A 16,950-nucleotide genomic window follows, 5' to 3' on the forward strand; every position below is an offset into this window, starting at 1 on the left:
CACAGCGCCCCCTGGTGGGTCGTATGACTGCTCATACTGGCATTAGAGCCTTATTAGTGAACAATATTGGTATCAACACATACACGTATTGACTCATCTGACTAGCTTAATTAATTGATAATTGAATCATTGTTCAACATAAGGGTACAACTTCCCATGTGTCTTGCATTACATGCACCAAACAATCAACAGAATAACTCAGAAATGTAAGGTCACCCTCCAGCAATTATCAAAAAGACATTATGCAATATAAGCTCCTCCAGAAATACTGATAAATATACTAATTGAGATTATTATTTATTGATCTCCAAAAAGATATATTATATCTTCAAACAGTATACACTGGCCTCTTCCAGGAAATACATTTGTATTTTATTCTCCTCATTTATTTTCTTTAACAGGTGAAGATAAAATAAAATCACATGCAAATAAAAACATTTACAGTCAGAAATCTGTTGGTAAAATCATGCACATTCAAGTCCTTACATTCTGTGATCAGTATTGCTAATGTGTCAAGTGTAACATATGTAAGTAAGCCAAGGCAGAGGGAGATATATAAAACAATAACATTCAACTGGGTCATCTATGTTGCAGGAAATTCAAGCCATAAAAACATACACATACCTGCAACACTAGAGTAAATGTGTACGCACACAAGCATCAAGACTGATAATGACCTTTTCCTGCAATGCAATATAAAGCCATTGTAGTCAGACACATTTGGTTTCTCCGACAAGAACATTTCTTATTTTTAGTTCTCATCATCTTGCAAGGAAATCAGCATCAACAATTTGCTGTTTCATCTGGAGACTAAAACAGGAGCAAAGCCTTTTTCTGTTTTGTTGAGAACGCAGTAATCACTACAAAGTGGTGGGATGTTCTTCACAGGACTGTTTGGTAAACTGCACTCTGGGCTCTGAGTCGGATCTTCACAGCCAGAGTCTGCAAAGCTGATGTTTAGGAAATCTTCAGGTGGAGAGGAGGCAACTTCTATCCCTCCAATGCCAACCCCCCACACAGAGGAAGGGAGCTGGGTGTAAGACGTGTTCCCTGGACAGATCATAGTTAAAGGAGGGGAGGCCTCATGTATACCGGGTAAACCAACATAGGAGGTTTGACACTGAGTGAAGGTCAGATGTATTGTAGGGTCGTGGAAGTCAACGTTCTCCTCTGGCTCCTTTGTAATGGGTTTCGGCACAACAATCACATCATCGGTTGTCAAAATCTCCTCAGTTCTGTATGCTAACACAAATTTGCCTTTAGGTGAAAGCCATTCCTAAAAAAATCAGAAGCATGGAGATACATTAGGTGTGATGAAGTCATTCTCACTGAAACATGCTACATGCGGAGTTACAATTACATATTCTCCATTGATACATTGGATCGTTTGAGCTGATATTTTTCCCCACCACTTTAATATCTCAGCCTCTGCCTGTGCTATGATATTTGGTTTACATATTCAAACAGTAAAAATTCCTAATGATCCCCTGACTTTTCATCCAGGTCAAAATCCTGATCTATTTTATTGACAGCTTGGGTGTATGTAAGATAAATAAAATCAATTGCATTGGTCTGATATTGTGTTTAGTGTTAGCAAGTAAACACAAACAACTAAGATGACCAGGGTAGCTGTCAATCACCTGCATGTTAGCATTTTCACTTTGAGCAGGGAAGTGCAACATTCTGAAATTAGCATTTTAAAGCGCTGCTGTATCTACAGCCTCACAGAGACATTTACTTCCCTATGGACTTTTTAAAGACGCCATACCTCACAAATTATTACACACGCTCTTTTAATAAACAGGAAGTGTGTGGGCATTCTCTGTGACGTTTCCTTGTACATTTCTTTGACAAACACTGCAATTGAGTAAAGAAATGGCCAAATGTATAACTTATGTCTTGTTATTTCTTTGTCTTTGTTTAATTTTGTTTCCAAGTATTTCTGACCACTGAATTGTAAGACTATTTCCTCTGTGGTAAAATTGTATTCAATGTAATAATACCAACAGACTTCTGGACTACACTTCATACCTAAGGTAGAGGCTGTTGTTAATGTTGTCATTAAAAAATTGCTTTAGCACCTTACCTGGAGATTGCCTCCATGTAGTTGAAAGAAAGAGGCTGGTGATGGTGTGTGGGACAATGTTTTTATCTTCATCCTGTCATGCAAATCACAAAAAAAGGTTAGATTGATTATATCCATGTCATAGCAACCACTATGAAGAGCACATTTTGTCGATTATGATGATCTTGAATTGTCATTTCCCCGTCATTTCAAAGTGTAGATAGATTACCTTGCAGTGGGGCTGTAGAATAAAAACAGCATGACTCCAACCGCCACACACACCGGGACCAGAGATTTGATCAAAATGAATAATGTGTTGTCTTGTTCTGAGAAAGTGTCTTGAAATAATACAGAATCAGTGAGTCATACTACAACGATGACTGTAAGTGTATTAGATGGCTGGTGATTATTTTTGCATTATTCTACAAAGGTGTTGATACAGATCTTTGAAACTCTGACTCAAGTTATTCATAAAACATACACACAGTGCAATAAAGCTAACAGCATACTTAAAACATATAAATGATCTGAATATCAGTGACAGTCAGTGCTGAAAAACCTTTGAGATACTGAAAAAGTGTCATGTCACCTTCTTCTGCTTCAGTTTTCCAGCATGTTGATGGACTCCATTTACTCCAAATTCCATTGTATGAAAAGTGATCTATTTTAGATTTCAGTTTAATGCAATATGTAGCATCTGGTTTAAGTCTAGACCTTGGTATCGATACATAAGTCGTTTTTGAAGAAGTATGAAAGACCTGGGGAAGGGTTAAAACAATCAAACAAATGAATCATGTTTAGATATATCAAAACAAAAAGCAAAGTATTATTTATGACTTACATTGCTCTCAGTGCTTTGAGATCTTTGAAGTAGGAGGATGAATTCAAGGATTTTTTCGATGTAATTGTGATTTTCATACCCACTTGTCCAGGTGATGTTAATAGTCTCTGTTGTTTGTTGGACCTCAGGTTTATGCGGTGGTGTCAGCTGAACTGATTACAAACACATTTATGTGAATATTTCCAACATATACAACCCATTTTGCAACATTATTATTTGTTGTTTGGTATCTCTCCCTAATACTACTTTGTAAATATCCTAGTTTCTTAATATGTTCTGTAATCTTCTAATAGGACGCAGGCATGTTTGAAATAAGGCACCAACGCACATATAAGTCACTCTAACATCAGTTATACGTTACAATAAACTCATACTTACTGTTGTGTGATGGATGAAATGCTTCTGTTAAACAATGACAGTCAGATTCGAGACAAAGTGTTATGTTATAGGAAACAACACTGTTAACATCCTCTGAGTCCTTAGTTACATTGCAGACACAACTGAAAGTGTGATTCCCCCCAACAAGTGGACAGTGGTAAGTCATCCCATCCCTTCAAAAACAACAACAGACCATTATAATGTATATGGCATAACATTAGTTTCTGTGAAAAGAATGGAACATTTTCCATTTATCCATATTATCCTGCAAGAAGTACAATTACCCATCTATTTCAGTGAATGTCAGGTTGAAGATGGTGTTTGTCTGTCCCACAGGAATACCAGTGATGTTGACATCACAAGTAATTGAATTCCAATAGGCACTCACACATGAGTATCCATCAACTACACAAACGAAAAAGATAAGAAAAGATTATTGCCCTGCACATTTTGGTAACGCAACTGTGTGCCATAACACACATGTACAATAGAGCCACATAATTAATTCACTTACACAAAAACAAATCCTTACTTGAAAAAAGTCAGTTTTATATGATTTTATATTACATGCTGTTCGTATCAGTTGGATTTGATCTTCTTTTAGCAATTTCTTTTTTGCTTTTATGATTATTTTATGGGTATGGACTTAATTATTATCTGTTCTGTTATTCATAGGATAGAATTAAAAGCAAACCTTTTCCACACAAAAAAAGCTTTGTCCATTATTGGATCATTTTCATTATTTTGTTCTAGTTTTACATGACACTATCAGATTCAGAGGGTAAATGCCACAGAGATCTAAACCATGATAACTATGATAAATCCCCTAATTTGCCTATACACTGCATTATTAAATCATTTCCCACAATATAAAACATCTAAGTGTCCAGACAGGTGAGCGGTACCTCTGATGCAGCTGGTCACAGTCAGGATGTTGGAGCACCAACACAGGAACAGCAGCTGCAGACACTTCATGTCTCCATTGATTGAAGTATCACACTTTGAATATGAATTAAACATGTGTTATTATAGTGTCTTCTTTGAATGTGTTATCAGTATCATTAAAACAAGTAATGTATCATTCCAGTAAATGGTAAATGGACTTGTACTTATATAGTGCTTTATCCAGTCTTTTCGACCCCTCAAAGTGCTTTACATACTACATGTCATTCACCCCATTCCCACCCATTCATACAGAGCAGTACACTTTTGCTCTAGAACTACCTTTCACACACATTTATGCACCATTGTCCATGCCATCGGGAGCAAATCGGAGTTTGAACCCACAACCTTCTGGTTGAAAAATGACCGCATTACCTCACAGTCACAATACACCAACATTAGTAGCAATGTATCTCTCTGTATACACATGTGATTAAATAAAACTAATTTACAAAAGAATATTATACCTCAAGTTAACATTTATTTAAGAAATGTCAAATTTGCCATGTGCTCTATGATGTATAAAGAATGGAAAAGTTCTATTACCTTGGGGGATGTCCTGACGTGTTGATGTCTCTGACGGTGAATGAGTGGTGGAACTGAGGTTCACCTTATCACCGGTGCCATCACAGGAAGTCTATGACACAGTATCTTTTTTTCTTTTTGGGTTTGGGCACATGCTCTTGCTTTTGATCATAATGCTAGTGAAACTTTTTTTGTAGCCCAGCCACAGTTTACTAATATGATTTAAAATGTTTTTTGTGTCCTTTTGTTGACTTGATTTTATTAGTCATTGAAAATTTCTATGAATTAAGGTTTTTTTTGTGATCAAGCCCCCCACCAATGTCAAAATGTGTTGTTTTGTTGAAGGAAAGAATGGTCACTAAATTGTGTACTGCTCAGAATATAACCGATATAATACTCAACAAACCAGTCAGTGATCATTAATTCAGTCAGTGTCAATTAATTCCTTATTCTATCACCTACATATACGGACAAAACACCGTACATAGAAGAAATGAAAAACACAAAAATAATACCAAAAAATAAAAGAAACAACTCATTATTTACTCTTTAAAGAAATAGAAAACTCGAGGAATTTATGGAAAGGCCATGCTCCCTCTGCAATAACAACTGGACCGATATTACTGTGCCAAAGAATAGAATTGTTTACGGCAATCATACACTTTATAAAACATAACCATGATCATACAAACCTTTTGTACATGGACACAGACATTTACTCAGTACACTGAACTTGATAGTTTAATTTTCTCCATGTGACACTCTCTTATGGTGCACCCCATGGGTTGCTTATGGGCCCCATTATTTTCTCTAAATCTATATGCTTTCCATTGGTAACATAATAAGCAAATAATGTATTGACTAATTCGCAACGGATCATATCTCTCTGTGTCGGCCCAAATGATTTAAGATATTGAGTGGATGTCATTTTCTCCAGCTTAATAGGGCTGAGATGTACAGTTATATGACAGATGTCAAAGTTTCATACAGAAAATCAAAGTAAAGTCTAAATCTTTGCATATTAATTCCAGATCTGACCATTAAAATGTATCTGCATTTCAACATTATAATTTCCACAATGCTATTTTTTACATAAATTCAGTATATAATCATTTAATGTTCAAGTGTTTTGCTTATTGAGTATGTTTGACCTTTACTGTGAAGAATGAGACATGTGCAGTTTTAGACATTAGTTCACCACAAAGTCAGAAGCTGGAGCATGACATATTCAAAAAGACAAGTATCAGCAGCGGTCACATATAAGTATTTGGAGCTTAACTTATCTTTTCCTAAACCTATCCAAAATTGTTTTTCTTACCTCTGACAATGTCCCTGTTTTTTTTAAAACTCTTAATATAGATTTAACTGATGAAAGAACATTATTCATTGGGTCAGAAGGTCGTTTAACCAGAGCCGTATATTGATCTATCGTAGGAATTTATAATAAGTCTCGTTTAATTATATATTATGTCACAACAGTTTCTTCCTTAGACTTTTTCCCACAGTGAGGTAAGCACATTAGCAGCATGGAAACAGCAGTAGCAGCAGCAGCATTAGCGAGGCAGAGGTAGGCAGATCCAACAGCTTAAATAGAGCGCCAGATTAGGAGACTATTGTTTGTTTGGTTGCAAGTGTGACGAAGGGCGTTATGTGCGAATGTATCATTGGTGCTTGAGTTGACTGCCTGAACTAGCTCGCAGGCTTCGCCCCATTTATGCACGTTTTCGGCCGTCTAGCCAACATTTACATCACTGTAGTGTAAATTGCCTTGTATGCAGTTTGTCCCTCTGGCCAGATGTTTTCCAATACCCTGTAATTTAGAATTTGATTGGCTGTTCCCCTTCTTCCTTACCTTTAAGAATCTAGTTGTTTTTTAGGGGTCAAATCCTTGTACGACATTGGTTGTGCAGGTTATTTGGCCTCCAGCTGGAACTGATTCTGTTAAATGCTCTACTCTTTATTAAATAACACAACTTTGAATTTAAGCTTGTAGATATGTTCTTTTCTTACCAGAAGGTGATTAAGTGTGGAATTTCCACGACAGATCAATATACGGCTTTGGTTATAAGTATAGACAATTGCAGGAAGAGTGGTGTAAGGTATAGAAAAATCTTGTATTTCAACAACAATCAAAACTCTGAGACCATAAGCTGTCAGGGACTTGGAAAATAAATGAGCAACAGTTCCCCCTCCCACTACAACAACCAGTAAGAGGCATTTCAGTAGGAAATAATACCTTACACTGTTAGATATGATCAGTTACATGTTAATCAGAACTGAATGCTTCAAACTCTTAAATACACCTATGCTATGTCATACCAACTACAGTGGCCTATAATAAATAATAATCTTTCCCGAGTAGAATTAAGAAAATACAGCACCATAGTGTTTGTGCAGTAACATCGGAACCATGACATTTGGTAATAAACACAACAACAAATAAGCACACATTATCTTTGTAACTTTAGGCTCAAGAATAGATTGTCAGAGCTATTGTTTTTCCTCTTCCGTCTGATAGACGGGGTAAAGGCCAGAGAAATAATAATCTTGTGTTTTACAGATAATAATTATTTGCTACAAGTTTGCTCTTTTTACAGAAGTTGCAAAAATAACAGGACGAATGGTTACAGTGGTTTGAGAGAAAATGCATGTGCGAGAAAAACTGACATTATCAGAAATCTTGATAAGGCAGCATGCTGGTGAACGAAGCGTGCAAGACCATGAGAAAATCAATATCCTTTACACAGTGATAGACTTAACACAACATTTCCTCCAGCACTATGAATGAAAGCAACAGGCATCTTATGAATGTGGAATGTTTTTATATATATATATAAAAAGGCAAAATATAACTTTAAATGATGCAAACAAAACAAGGTGAAAATCAGTTTATTGTGTTTGGGAGTTTACATTTTTCATTCATTTTATTTTTCAGTCTTTAAGTAATTAACCACTAATTGATGGAATGATCTGAATATCATTTCAAACTGGAAAATATATATATTTTTATGTGAGCATACTTCAGATACTTTAAGAATTTCACCTTTCGGGGATGAATAAAAGCTGATCTTAATCTAAAGTTGCTGCTCTCTCTCCAACTTCATCCATGTCTCATGTTCCTTGGAGGTTTCTTTTTATTTTATAAAATACAGTATATACATAGAACAAAGTTCACAACTAACTATGAGGAATAGTATATACAGAAGTAAATGCTGAGCCGATACTGCCGATTAACTTAAAATCAAAGTGTATTTTATGGAAATATCAACAATTATGTCCATCTTTTAAATGGGCACTCAACATTTTTGAAGATTATTGCTATTGTCTTCATTGCATTCCATATTACACTCTAATTACACCCATATTACACATGGATATACCCCTATGACACCATTAATACACCTGTATTATGACCATATTACTCGATTAATAAACCCATGTTACATCATAGTAACACCCATATTACACCCTTACTGTACCCATGTTATAGCCATGTTACATAGTTATTGCACCCGTATTACACTGTTATAAGACCCATATTACATCCATGTGTTACCAATATTACTCCTATATTACACCACATTACACTGTTATAACATCCAATTTACACAGGGACATAGCCTTTCAAATGAATGCATCGCCAAGGATACTGAAAACATTTAAGTAAATGAGCAGAAAAATCACGGTGTTTCGAAAAGTTCATTCTCTGAGTTGCTGGAGCCTTCTTGTATAGGGCCACATATCATCCACTGTTTTACATAGTTAGAATTGGAGCTTTTGTGATCATGACATAGTTCAGAGTTGATCTGCTCTAACATCTTTGAGTCTGAGGCTCCAGGGCTGCTGCACTCTCCAAATCCACTGTCAATAGTGTCTAGGTCCATGTGAGGGTAGCCATCTTCTGAGTGCTCGTTCGAGGCGAACGAGTCCAGTGATACCCTCTCTTGTTCAATAATCTGTGCAGGCGGCTGAAAGTTTCTATTTTCCGCTAATAAGTCATTGGATATTCCACTTCGCCTATGAGGTTCTTCTAAAGCATATCGAGAGTGATCTCTGTTGTCACCCTCAAAAGAACCAACATTTTCTCTATCTTGGAAACTTCTGTAGGTGTTGACAGAGCTCTGTGACACCACTTCCTCCTCAAACTCTTCTCCTCCAGAGAGGGTTACGGTATGGATGGATACATGTCCGGTGGAGTGACCAGCGCCCTGTGAACTGCCACCGTCCTGGAAGAACAGCATTGAGCCGCTGCGAGGCTGCAACGCGTGGAAGAGATCAACACCTCCATCCATCCCGTTGCCCTCGCTGTTACTTTGCTTCTCGTTGTTCCATTGAAGGACTTTGTGCTGCGTCTCACCAATCATCTGAGCATTAGAGTTGATCATCACGTAATCACACTCTCTGAATATAGGTTTCACCCACTCCTGCAACAGAAAATAAAACATACATTTAGAGAATCAAGGTCCAGCTGATGAATCATAGTGAGTGTAGTTTGCATATTTTATTTGTTTAATTAGTTGTTGTTGTTTGTTAGCTTGCCACTGTGAGCTGACATTACATGAGTAATAGTATCTAGTGGGATATTTTTGAAGGTATGGAAGGAAACTACATTCAAAAACTAACCATTTTGGCTGTCAAAACTTTCACTATGCTATAAAACTTTGTCTCTCTGTGATCTGGTTTAGGGAAATGGTCGGATCTGCCCATCAGAATAATGTGATGTGTTTGTGAACATCTCTTTTTTTTTATATGAAGGGGATCTTTAAGCTAGGCTAATTAGCTGCAGCTTCATTTACATCATAGAGGCACGAGAATGGTATTGATCTTCCCTTCAATCTCTCTGCAAGAAAGGAAATTACACACAGCACTTTGATAAAAAAAACTTGGCCAAAAGTGCATGAGGGCATTTTTATACCTCATTAATGGAAATAACCTAGTCCTTATCTAATCACTTATGTTTTGAAGTGTGGGAAACCCGGGCAAGTACCTACATGTGTTTATTAAATGATGATTGCACAGTGTTCAGCAGGACCCACAGAACTTTAACATATTATCGTGAAGTTTTATATATGCTGGTCCAGACATGACGTACATCAGTCAGTGTCTGAGTGTCGGAACTTTTGTCTTGGTTATACACAGCTTTTATAATAATACATCTTTCTTAATTTGCACTGAATATATTTATATTTGAAGCATCAAACAGAAGTCTGTCCAGTAGTCAAAGAAAATGTGAACATATGGACAAACTGCAATGGTTCACTCCATTATGAGAAGATTTTTATGTTCGGCCATCAGTTAAGTAATACTGTAAGTAACATTGTAATTCTGACTAATGTATATTTTATGCGACTCTACCCACAACTCTGTTCTGTTCCTTCTGCAGCCATATAAAGTCTCCATTCAGCTAGGTGATGACCAGATAAGGATGAATCAGTTTTCTTATGCAAAAGCCACCACATCCTGAAGGTACAGCGCTCAACAGCATCTCTGCAATGTAAGCAGTCTGCACCACAAGACTGAGTCGAACTCGAACCAAAGAGCGAGTTCAGTTTTGTGCAGAGATATTGAAGATTTGATAAAGAGAGAGTATATATATATACACACACACACATACAGCTCGTTGAAAAGTGAAAAGGGAACTTGGAGAACTTCAAACCTGTAACAAAGCACTACATACTGCAGACATGATGTTTCACTGTTAGTTACACAGCCACAGATTTTTGCAGGAGATTTAGGATGATGTTTAAGTGGCATTTAGCTAAATTAAAATGTAAGTGCAATATTCCCATTGTAGCACACTATCTGTAATTAAAGAATCACTCTGTATGATGGGGGAATGGTGGAAAAGTATAAATGAATTTGAGTTGTGGAGTACTTTGGAATATTTAGGTCCAATCATTAGGGCCGAGTAGACTGCAGATTACTGTCAACATCTTATTCCTTTTAAAATGGTCTCATTTCATTTTTTATTCCTCAAAAAGGCGTACACATATGAACAGCCAATGTAAAAGAATCCAGTCAGTGTAAAAATTGAATTTTACATACTTGCCCTTTCGGACATACAGGGCCTCTGTTCCACAGACATTATCTCATGTCAACCTCTTGTTCTATAAGCATGTTACTATATTATAATTATTAATATATGTACATTCATTAATTGTCTTTGTGTTTTAAACAAGCTTGCCCTACCCCTTGCAGGACAAAGTATTCTACATTTAATCAAATTAAAGCATAACATTTTCCTCATCAAGTCAGTTAAGCAACTTTGAAAGGCTACAGGAAAGCATTGCTTGATAAAAAAAGAACAATTTATTTTCCTCACTTCCTCTCACTTTCAGTACTTCCCCTCTAGCATGCTTCTTTTGCTATTTGCTGCAGTAGCGCATTCTGCTGACCACTGCTTGTAACTGCACACAGATCTTACACAGGAGCAATGATAAAGATATAGTATTTAAACACAACTCAATTAATCATATATGGACATGATGATGAAACAGGAGACAATAGAGGCATTTGTTTTTATTTTCACTAAACCTAAACTGTCTGATGAGTTCAATATACAGGTGTGCATATATTATAGATTTGTAATACCAGGAAAAGATTACCTAAAAGTTACTTCCAAATATTAAGACACAGGATGATACCACCATGACCACATCTCCGTATGAATGGCTGAATTTTGTAAAAAGTTTCTTTTTTGTAGAAAAAATGATTCAGGTTAGATGTAACTGAGTGAAATAACACTAACACATGCAATGAGCAATGCGTGTTTGTCTTAAATAGTAAGGTTGAATCAAAAACGTACGTGTAGTAGGGAAACATTTAAAAAAGGAGATGGAAAAAATAACAATTACAACATCAGCAAGCTTAACAAAAACAAATATATACTTAATTCACCCCCTCCGCCCCTAGCAGGTGAAAAACAGGCCTTTTTTTAGACTTACAGAATGTACCGGGGGTATTTTCCATTGGGGTGGAACAGGCTGTGTTATACAAATATCTACCCACAGCATGAAAACGGATGGCCTCTTGAAGCCCCTGCACACTGAGTCATTGAAACTAAGAAGGCATATTTGAAGTCAAGGGAAAGTCCCATCAAGCGGGGTCCAGATGTGCTAAAAGCCCCTCGAGGGCAACACCTGCTGGGTATTTTTGGAAACTACACACAAAGTCCAGTTAGTTTTGTTTTCTCTTACCTTGAAGTTCCCTCCATGGCTGAAGTCGAGAGGCTTGAAAAACTCATCTGCTTTGGGGATGTATAAAATCCTCTGGAGTTTTTTCTTCCACCACCTGAAACAAATATGAAATTATTCATGAATTTCTTTCACTTCTGATGAGCTAATTTAGTTTTCAGTACGTGAGCTGTGCAGAAGCAGGTTATGACAGAGGGCAGATTCAAGTGGTGTCTAGCTAGGACTATATCTAGCTTGTGTGATCCAAACATTTCCCCAAAACTCCAGAGCAATGCAAAGTCCTAAAGTTTAAATATAAATTGAAAAGATAGATGTTAACATTTCTTAAATTCAGCATTAAAGTGCTGCCTCTAAAATTAGCTTAATGTCAATCAACATCCCTCTAAAATCCTTGAAACCAATGCTAAATCTAAATATCACGTCTGCAAACGTATGGGGACGCCTGTATTGCTGCAACTAATTAGATAAACTGCAAATAGCTTATGTAAGCAGTGTATTAAAGCAGAACCAAAATTGAATTATTGTTCACAGATTACATCATCCTAAATTAGCCTCTATAATACCGGTAGATGGCAACGAACTTAAAATTGAATTGAAAGTTCATTTATTTTTTCACTGTTATGTGTTTTCAGCTCTCTGATTCGATGCATGACTTCCTATGTCTGCTAGCCATTTCGGTGCAAAGTGTTGCAGTACATGAAGCACAGCGGTGGTTTCTCTATATGTGGGAGGTGATGCCAGGAACATGTTGATCGAAGCAGAGAAAGGCTTTGCTAATCATTTACTGGAAGACAAAGTGTTGTGACCTTATGAATACATTTCATTTGTCTTCGCTCAGTTCATTTATTGCATAGTGACTGCAGATTTAATGTGTTGATTCAGTTTACCTCTAACACACTTTGTATTTCTGTAATGATAATGTACAGTACTCAGTGTTTACATTACTCACAATTTCTTGGAATAACCCAGCAACACAAGAAGGACAAGAATGACAGGCAGGGAGATGTACCACCAATGCCCATTAATTCCTGTAAGGGACACATCATCTTTAAAAACAGACATATGATTACACTGAACTATTTTCACACGTTCTGAAATATATATATGATGAAGCTTCATCATGTGAATGATTGTTGTGAGACACATGTTTTATTTTAAAGGTTCTTCTACCTTTAATCTCTGAAGTTCCTGTAGTTGTCCATTCTGCACTGGAACTCCACTCGCTCCAAGGACCCATATAAATATAATCAGGACACATTTTGGCCTGAACATCCACAGTGTAATTCACATGTGCTTGGAGCTTCTCACTGTCCAACAGGATCAGTCTGTTTTGTACCCCTGAAATGGAATATACTGGATCCTGTTAGAAGGGAATACAAAACAGAATAGCTTTGGATAAGTGTCTTCAGCAGGGACAATAATAGACAGCCTCTTGTTTTTGTTTTGTTGTGGGTTTTTTGCCCACATATTACCTTTGACAAGTTCTTGCTCTCTCTCACGCACACCCTGTATATGAGACAGTCTACAGTGTTGATGTGGTCCCAGGTGATGTTGTAGAATCCATCAGTATTTCTCACTTGGACATCGATAGGTCTTTGAGGTTTCACTGTTAAAGTTAAGACCAAAGAGGAAAAGGGAATATTACTAAATGAAAAATGTATATTTGCCAAGCATCTCTACATGAGAAGTGGCAGCTGAGCATTTTTATTATCGTTTGGTTTATTCTCGAGGGTAATGTATATGTATGTGGTAGGGCGTTTGCTGCCAAACAGCAATTGTAAGGGGTTGGAAAGTGCGATTGTCTACATTTTCTAAACTGTTGAACAAACCAGAAGAAAAGTTTGAATGGATATTAATAAAAAGGAAAGCTTTAAAGAGGTGGCTGTATTCAACAGGAGAGATTGTGTTTCAGATATGTTTTAAATATCAACATATTTATCATATATATATAAGACATATTTAAAAATGTCTTACATTTGTAAATAATTCTCCTGCTACAAGTATTTCCAACTCGTCCTTGTGTACACGTCATTAAACACGTCATACGGTATGTAAATGCTGTGACCTTTATTTAATTCTGTGTTATCCTCTTATCTGTTCAGCGAAATGACAAACACTGAAACTTCAAATCACATAGTGTTTTTAACTTACCCACATAACCCAGTCCCCACGGCTCACTGGCATTCACTAAAACTCGATCAACACCCTGTTGACTGACTGTCGTGGTACAGTAAGTTTCAAGGTATGTAATTTCCTCAAACTGCTCCGAATGCACTACGCACCATGACTGAGGGGGTTTGACTTCACAGCTGCCATGAAACAGATTCTGGTAATAACTGCAACAGATAAACAGTGTGTTATATTCAGTAAAGCTCCCAGAGCATTGCTCAAGGTCATACTTCCTGTAAATCATTATCAATCAATCAATCAATCAATCAATCAGATTATTATTTTCACAAGTAATTAAATGATCTTAGACCTCATGAATAAAAAAAAAAGTTTCCACACCCTGAAGTGTTTCCATCAAACCAAAGCAAGGAACTTAACAAGTGATGTCATAGGATTAATCTAAATGTCATGAATATTACTAAGAGCACAATATAATAATAATAATAATAATAATAATAATAATAATAATAATAATAATAATAATAATAACTTAAACGTATATAGCGCCTTTCATGGTACCCAAGGTCGCTTTACAAATAGTGTACTATATGTATGTATATCAGAGGGTAAAATGAACAGCGCTTTCTCAGACTATCATCTGGTAAAATATAGTAGTGCTTCAATAAATCTACAAACTTTAAATGCACCAACATGAATCATAATCATCAACCACCCTTAACACCCTGTACTGTACCTGCAGTTGACACTGAGAAGGACAGCGGATGGCGGCAAAGAACCCAAGCAGGAACAGTTCAGTGAGACCACAAAGTCTGTTGTGCAGCTGACATTGCACAAAGATGTGACTGCAAATAAAGTGTGGTAAGTGATTATTGCATTTACTATATATAAAATAGATGCTCGACATGCGTTTTAATTACTTGTCTTTCAAGGAAATCTGACTGAACTACAGAAACTATTTTTCAATGAAAAGTTGGCCAAGGGCGCAACATCAAGCCAAACACCATGAAGAAGAGTAAAATAATAAGTTGATTCTAAATGTACAACATTATTTTGAGGACAATATCAATACATGAGAAAGATACCAATTAAGGCAACTTACCAACATGAGGAAACAAATTGAAGATCCACAGCAACAATAAGAGCAGGTGTTTAAGAGCCATGGGGAAAATCCACTGTTATCAGCCGCTGGTTAGACAGAATAAAACAGCATCTGAAACTAAATATGGACAAACTTGTTAGTAATGTGTAGTAAAGAACATTAAACTTTAAAGAAAATACATGTAGTCTTTCTGTGGGTTTCGTTGCTAGTTTGAGACAAAGGTTAGTTAATTATCTAATTCACAAACGGCTAAAAATCTGCCTACAAAAACATCATTAGCATTAAAATCAATAATTGAATATATTCATTAAAAAGCATCGACATTGACCGGTCAGAATTAAAAGCGAATAAATAAATCATCTCTAAAACCAGCTGAAAATCTTATTAAATAACACATTTCTTTCACTATTCTTCATCCTCATGTTCAATAAAAATGACAAATCAACCATATCTTACCTAATTTATCCTTCCACCAAAACGTTCAGCAACTGAGTCACTGACACGCTTGAGTCTGTGTGAATGTTTCATGGAACAATGTCAGTGTCACTGTAAAGGCATCATCATTGGTGTCGTGACGAAGGATGTGGTTTCAGACCAATTGAGTGTTGTTTATGTAGATCCTTCCCACCACTTCCACGCTGCTATGAATATGCAAAAGCTAACCAGAAAAAAAGTCAACAGGAAACTGACATTATCTTCTATAAAAAATTCAGAAATATGGAGATATTTTACTTCAACAGTAACAGACTTTCATTAACTGCATTAATCATAACAAAGGCACCCATTTGTTGAAATATGTTTGACCTTTTTCTCAAAACATAACTAATACATATTTCAGTACTCAGATATGTTTCAGTACTGAGATGATTCTGAATACCAACACCATAGATGTTCTTTGATACGCTTTGAAGACCCTAATCAGGGGGTTTCAGCAGTCGTTTGAAGCTAAATGAGTCACTATCATGCTGTAAAGCCACTAAGAGCTTAGTTTTAATATTTCAAATGCCTCTACATATTATTAACCTAAATCATTTAATACTGGACTTGGTTTCCAACAGGATTTAAAGTATTAAAAACCTTTTCTATGTGTATTTAAAATGCCATCTTAACTAGGACACACAATTACTTTTTTACAATTGGTGGGCAATTGTGGTATTCAAAGGTAGGTGTGCAGACATGTCTCACTTAATGTCACGGCAGCAGTATTAGTCAAAGCAAAATGCCATTTGACTAATACAAAATTAAACACAGCATAGCACTTGTAGCTCTTAAACACGATTAGAATAATCTGAACAATAAATACTCGTGTAGCTTTTACTGTCACTGCAGAACAAGGAAATGGCTTTAAAACTTGTATTGACCTCCAGGTGCTGCACTGCAAAGCTGCAACTGTTAGACCATTAATCAGTATGTGATCAACAGAAATACAACTTGCAACTATTTTAATAATCAATCAGTTGTTGAGATTATTTTACAAAAACAAATGCCAAACATTTGAGGATTTAGAACCTCACTGTTCTGTGACTGCAGGTTCGAATGAGTCAAATGGAGAGGATAAACTTCCCCTTGCAAATTAATAAAGTAACTGCATGTCATCCTGTAGTATTTCATAGTATTTTGTAACACTGGCTTGTAAGGTCATTATATTCTAGCTTTGTGGAGAGTCTTTGTGCACTCTAAACAATCTAAAACTAAATGTTGTACAAACGCTTCACTGCCAAGAGAGGTCGTTGTATTTGAGGTTTATTTTTCACCTGCTGCAGTTCTTCTTCTTGTT

The 16,950-nt window shown here is 36.3% G+C and overlaps 2 protein-coding genes across 2 annotated transcripts; both read right to left on the reverse strand.

Moving 5' to 3' along the window:
• Nucleotides 1-156: 156 nt before the first annotated feature.
• Nucleotides 157-4,852, reverse strand: LOC134861510 (interleukin-4 receptor subunit alpha-like). The gene is made up of 9 exons (XM_063878771.1): nucleotides 4,773-4,852; nucleotides 4,190-4,283; nucleotides 3,569-3,689; nucleotides 3,285-3,457; nucleotides 2,907-3,058; nucleotides 2,655-2,823; nucleotides 2,295-2,403; nucleotides 2,087-2,159; nucleotides 157-1,276 (listed from the first exon to the last, which is right to left on the reverse strand). The coding sequence occupies exons 2-9, from the start codon at nucleotides 4,257-4,259 to the stop codon at nucleotides 800-802; spliced, it is 1,344 nt and encodes a 447-aa protein (XP_063734841.1). The 5' UTR covers nucleotides 4,260-4,283; nucleotides 4,773-4,852; the 3' UTR covers nucleotides 157-799.
• Nucleotides 4,853-7,624: 2,772 nt separating this feature from the next.
• On the reverse strand, nucleotides 7,625-16,034 carry il21r.1 (interleukin 21 receptor, tandem duplicate 1). Its single transcript, XM_063879274.1, has 9 exons — nucleotides 15,630-16,034; nucleotides 15,174-15,290; nucleotides 14,808-14,916; nucleotides 14,096-14,280; nucleotides 13,417-13,550; nucleotides 13,115-13,304; nucleotides 12,894-12,972; nucleotides 11,948-12,041; nucleotides 7,625-9,175 (listed from the first exon to the last, which is right to left on the reverse strand). The coding sequence occupies exons 2-9, from the start codon at nucleotides 15,232-15,234 to the stop codon at nucleotides 8,432-8,434; spliced, it is 1,596 nt and encodes a 531-aa protein (XP_063735344.1). The 5' UTR covers nucleotides 15,235-15,290; nucleotides 15,630-16,034; the 3' UTR covers nucleotides 7,625-8,431.
• Nucleotides 16,035-16,950: the final 916 nt, after the last annotated feature.

Source organism: Eleginops maclovinus, chromosome 3 (assembly GCF_036324505.1).
Source record: "Eleginops maclovinus isolate JMC-PN-2008 ecotype Puerto Natales chromosome 3, JC_Emac_rtc_rv5, whole genome shotgun sequence".
Classification (NCBI taxonomy): domain Eukaryota; kingdom Metazoa; phylum Chordata; class Actinopteri; order Perciformes; family Eleginopidae; genus Eleginops; species Eleginops maclovinus.

Bases quoted from the DNA above. Each gene is read 5' to 3' on its own strand.
- LOC134861510 (XM_063878771.1), bottom strand. From the start codon at position 4,259: ATGAAGTGTCTGCAGCTGCTGTTCCTGTGTTGGTGCTCCAACATCCTG. The intron at 3,458-3,568 runs GTAATTGTACTT...TTGTTTTTGAAG, and splicing joins ACATTCACTGAAATAGATGG to GGATGGGATGACTTACCACT. The intron at 2,160-2,294 runs GTAATCTATCTA...TTTGCATGACAG, and splicing joins TTCTACAGCCCCACTGCAAG to GATGAAGATAAAAACATTGT.
- il21r.1 (XM_063879274.1), bottom strand. From the start codon at position 15,234: ATGGCTCTTAAACACCTGCTCTTATTGTTGCTGTGGATCTTCAATTTG. The intron at 14,281-14,807 runs GTACAGTACAGG...TATCTGTTGCAG, and splicing joins CTTCTCAGTGTCAACTGCAG to TTATTACCAGAATCTGTTTC. The intron at 9,176-11,947 runs GTAAGAGAAAAC...TTTCTGTTGCAG, and splicing joins GCCATGGAGGGAACTTCAAG to GAGTGGGTGAAACCTATATT.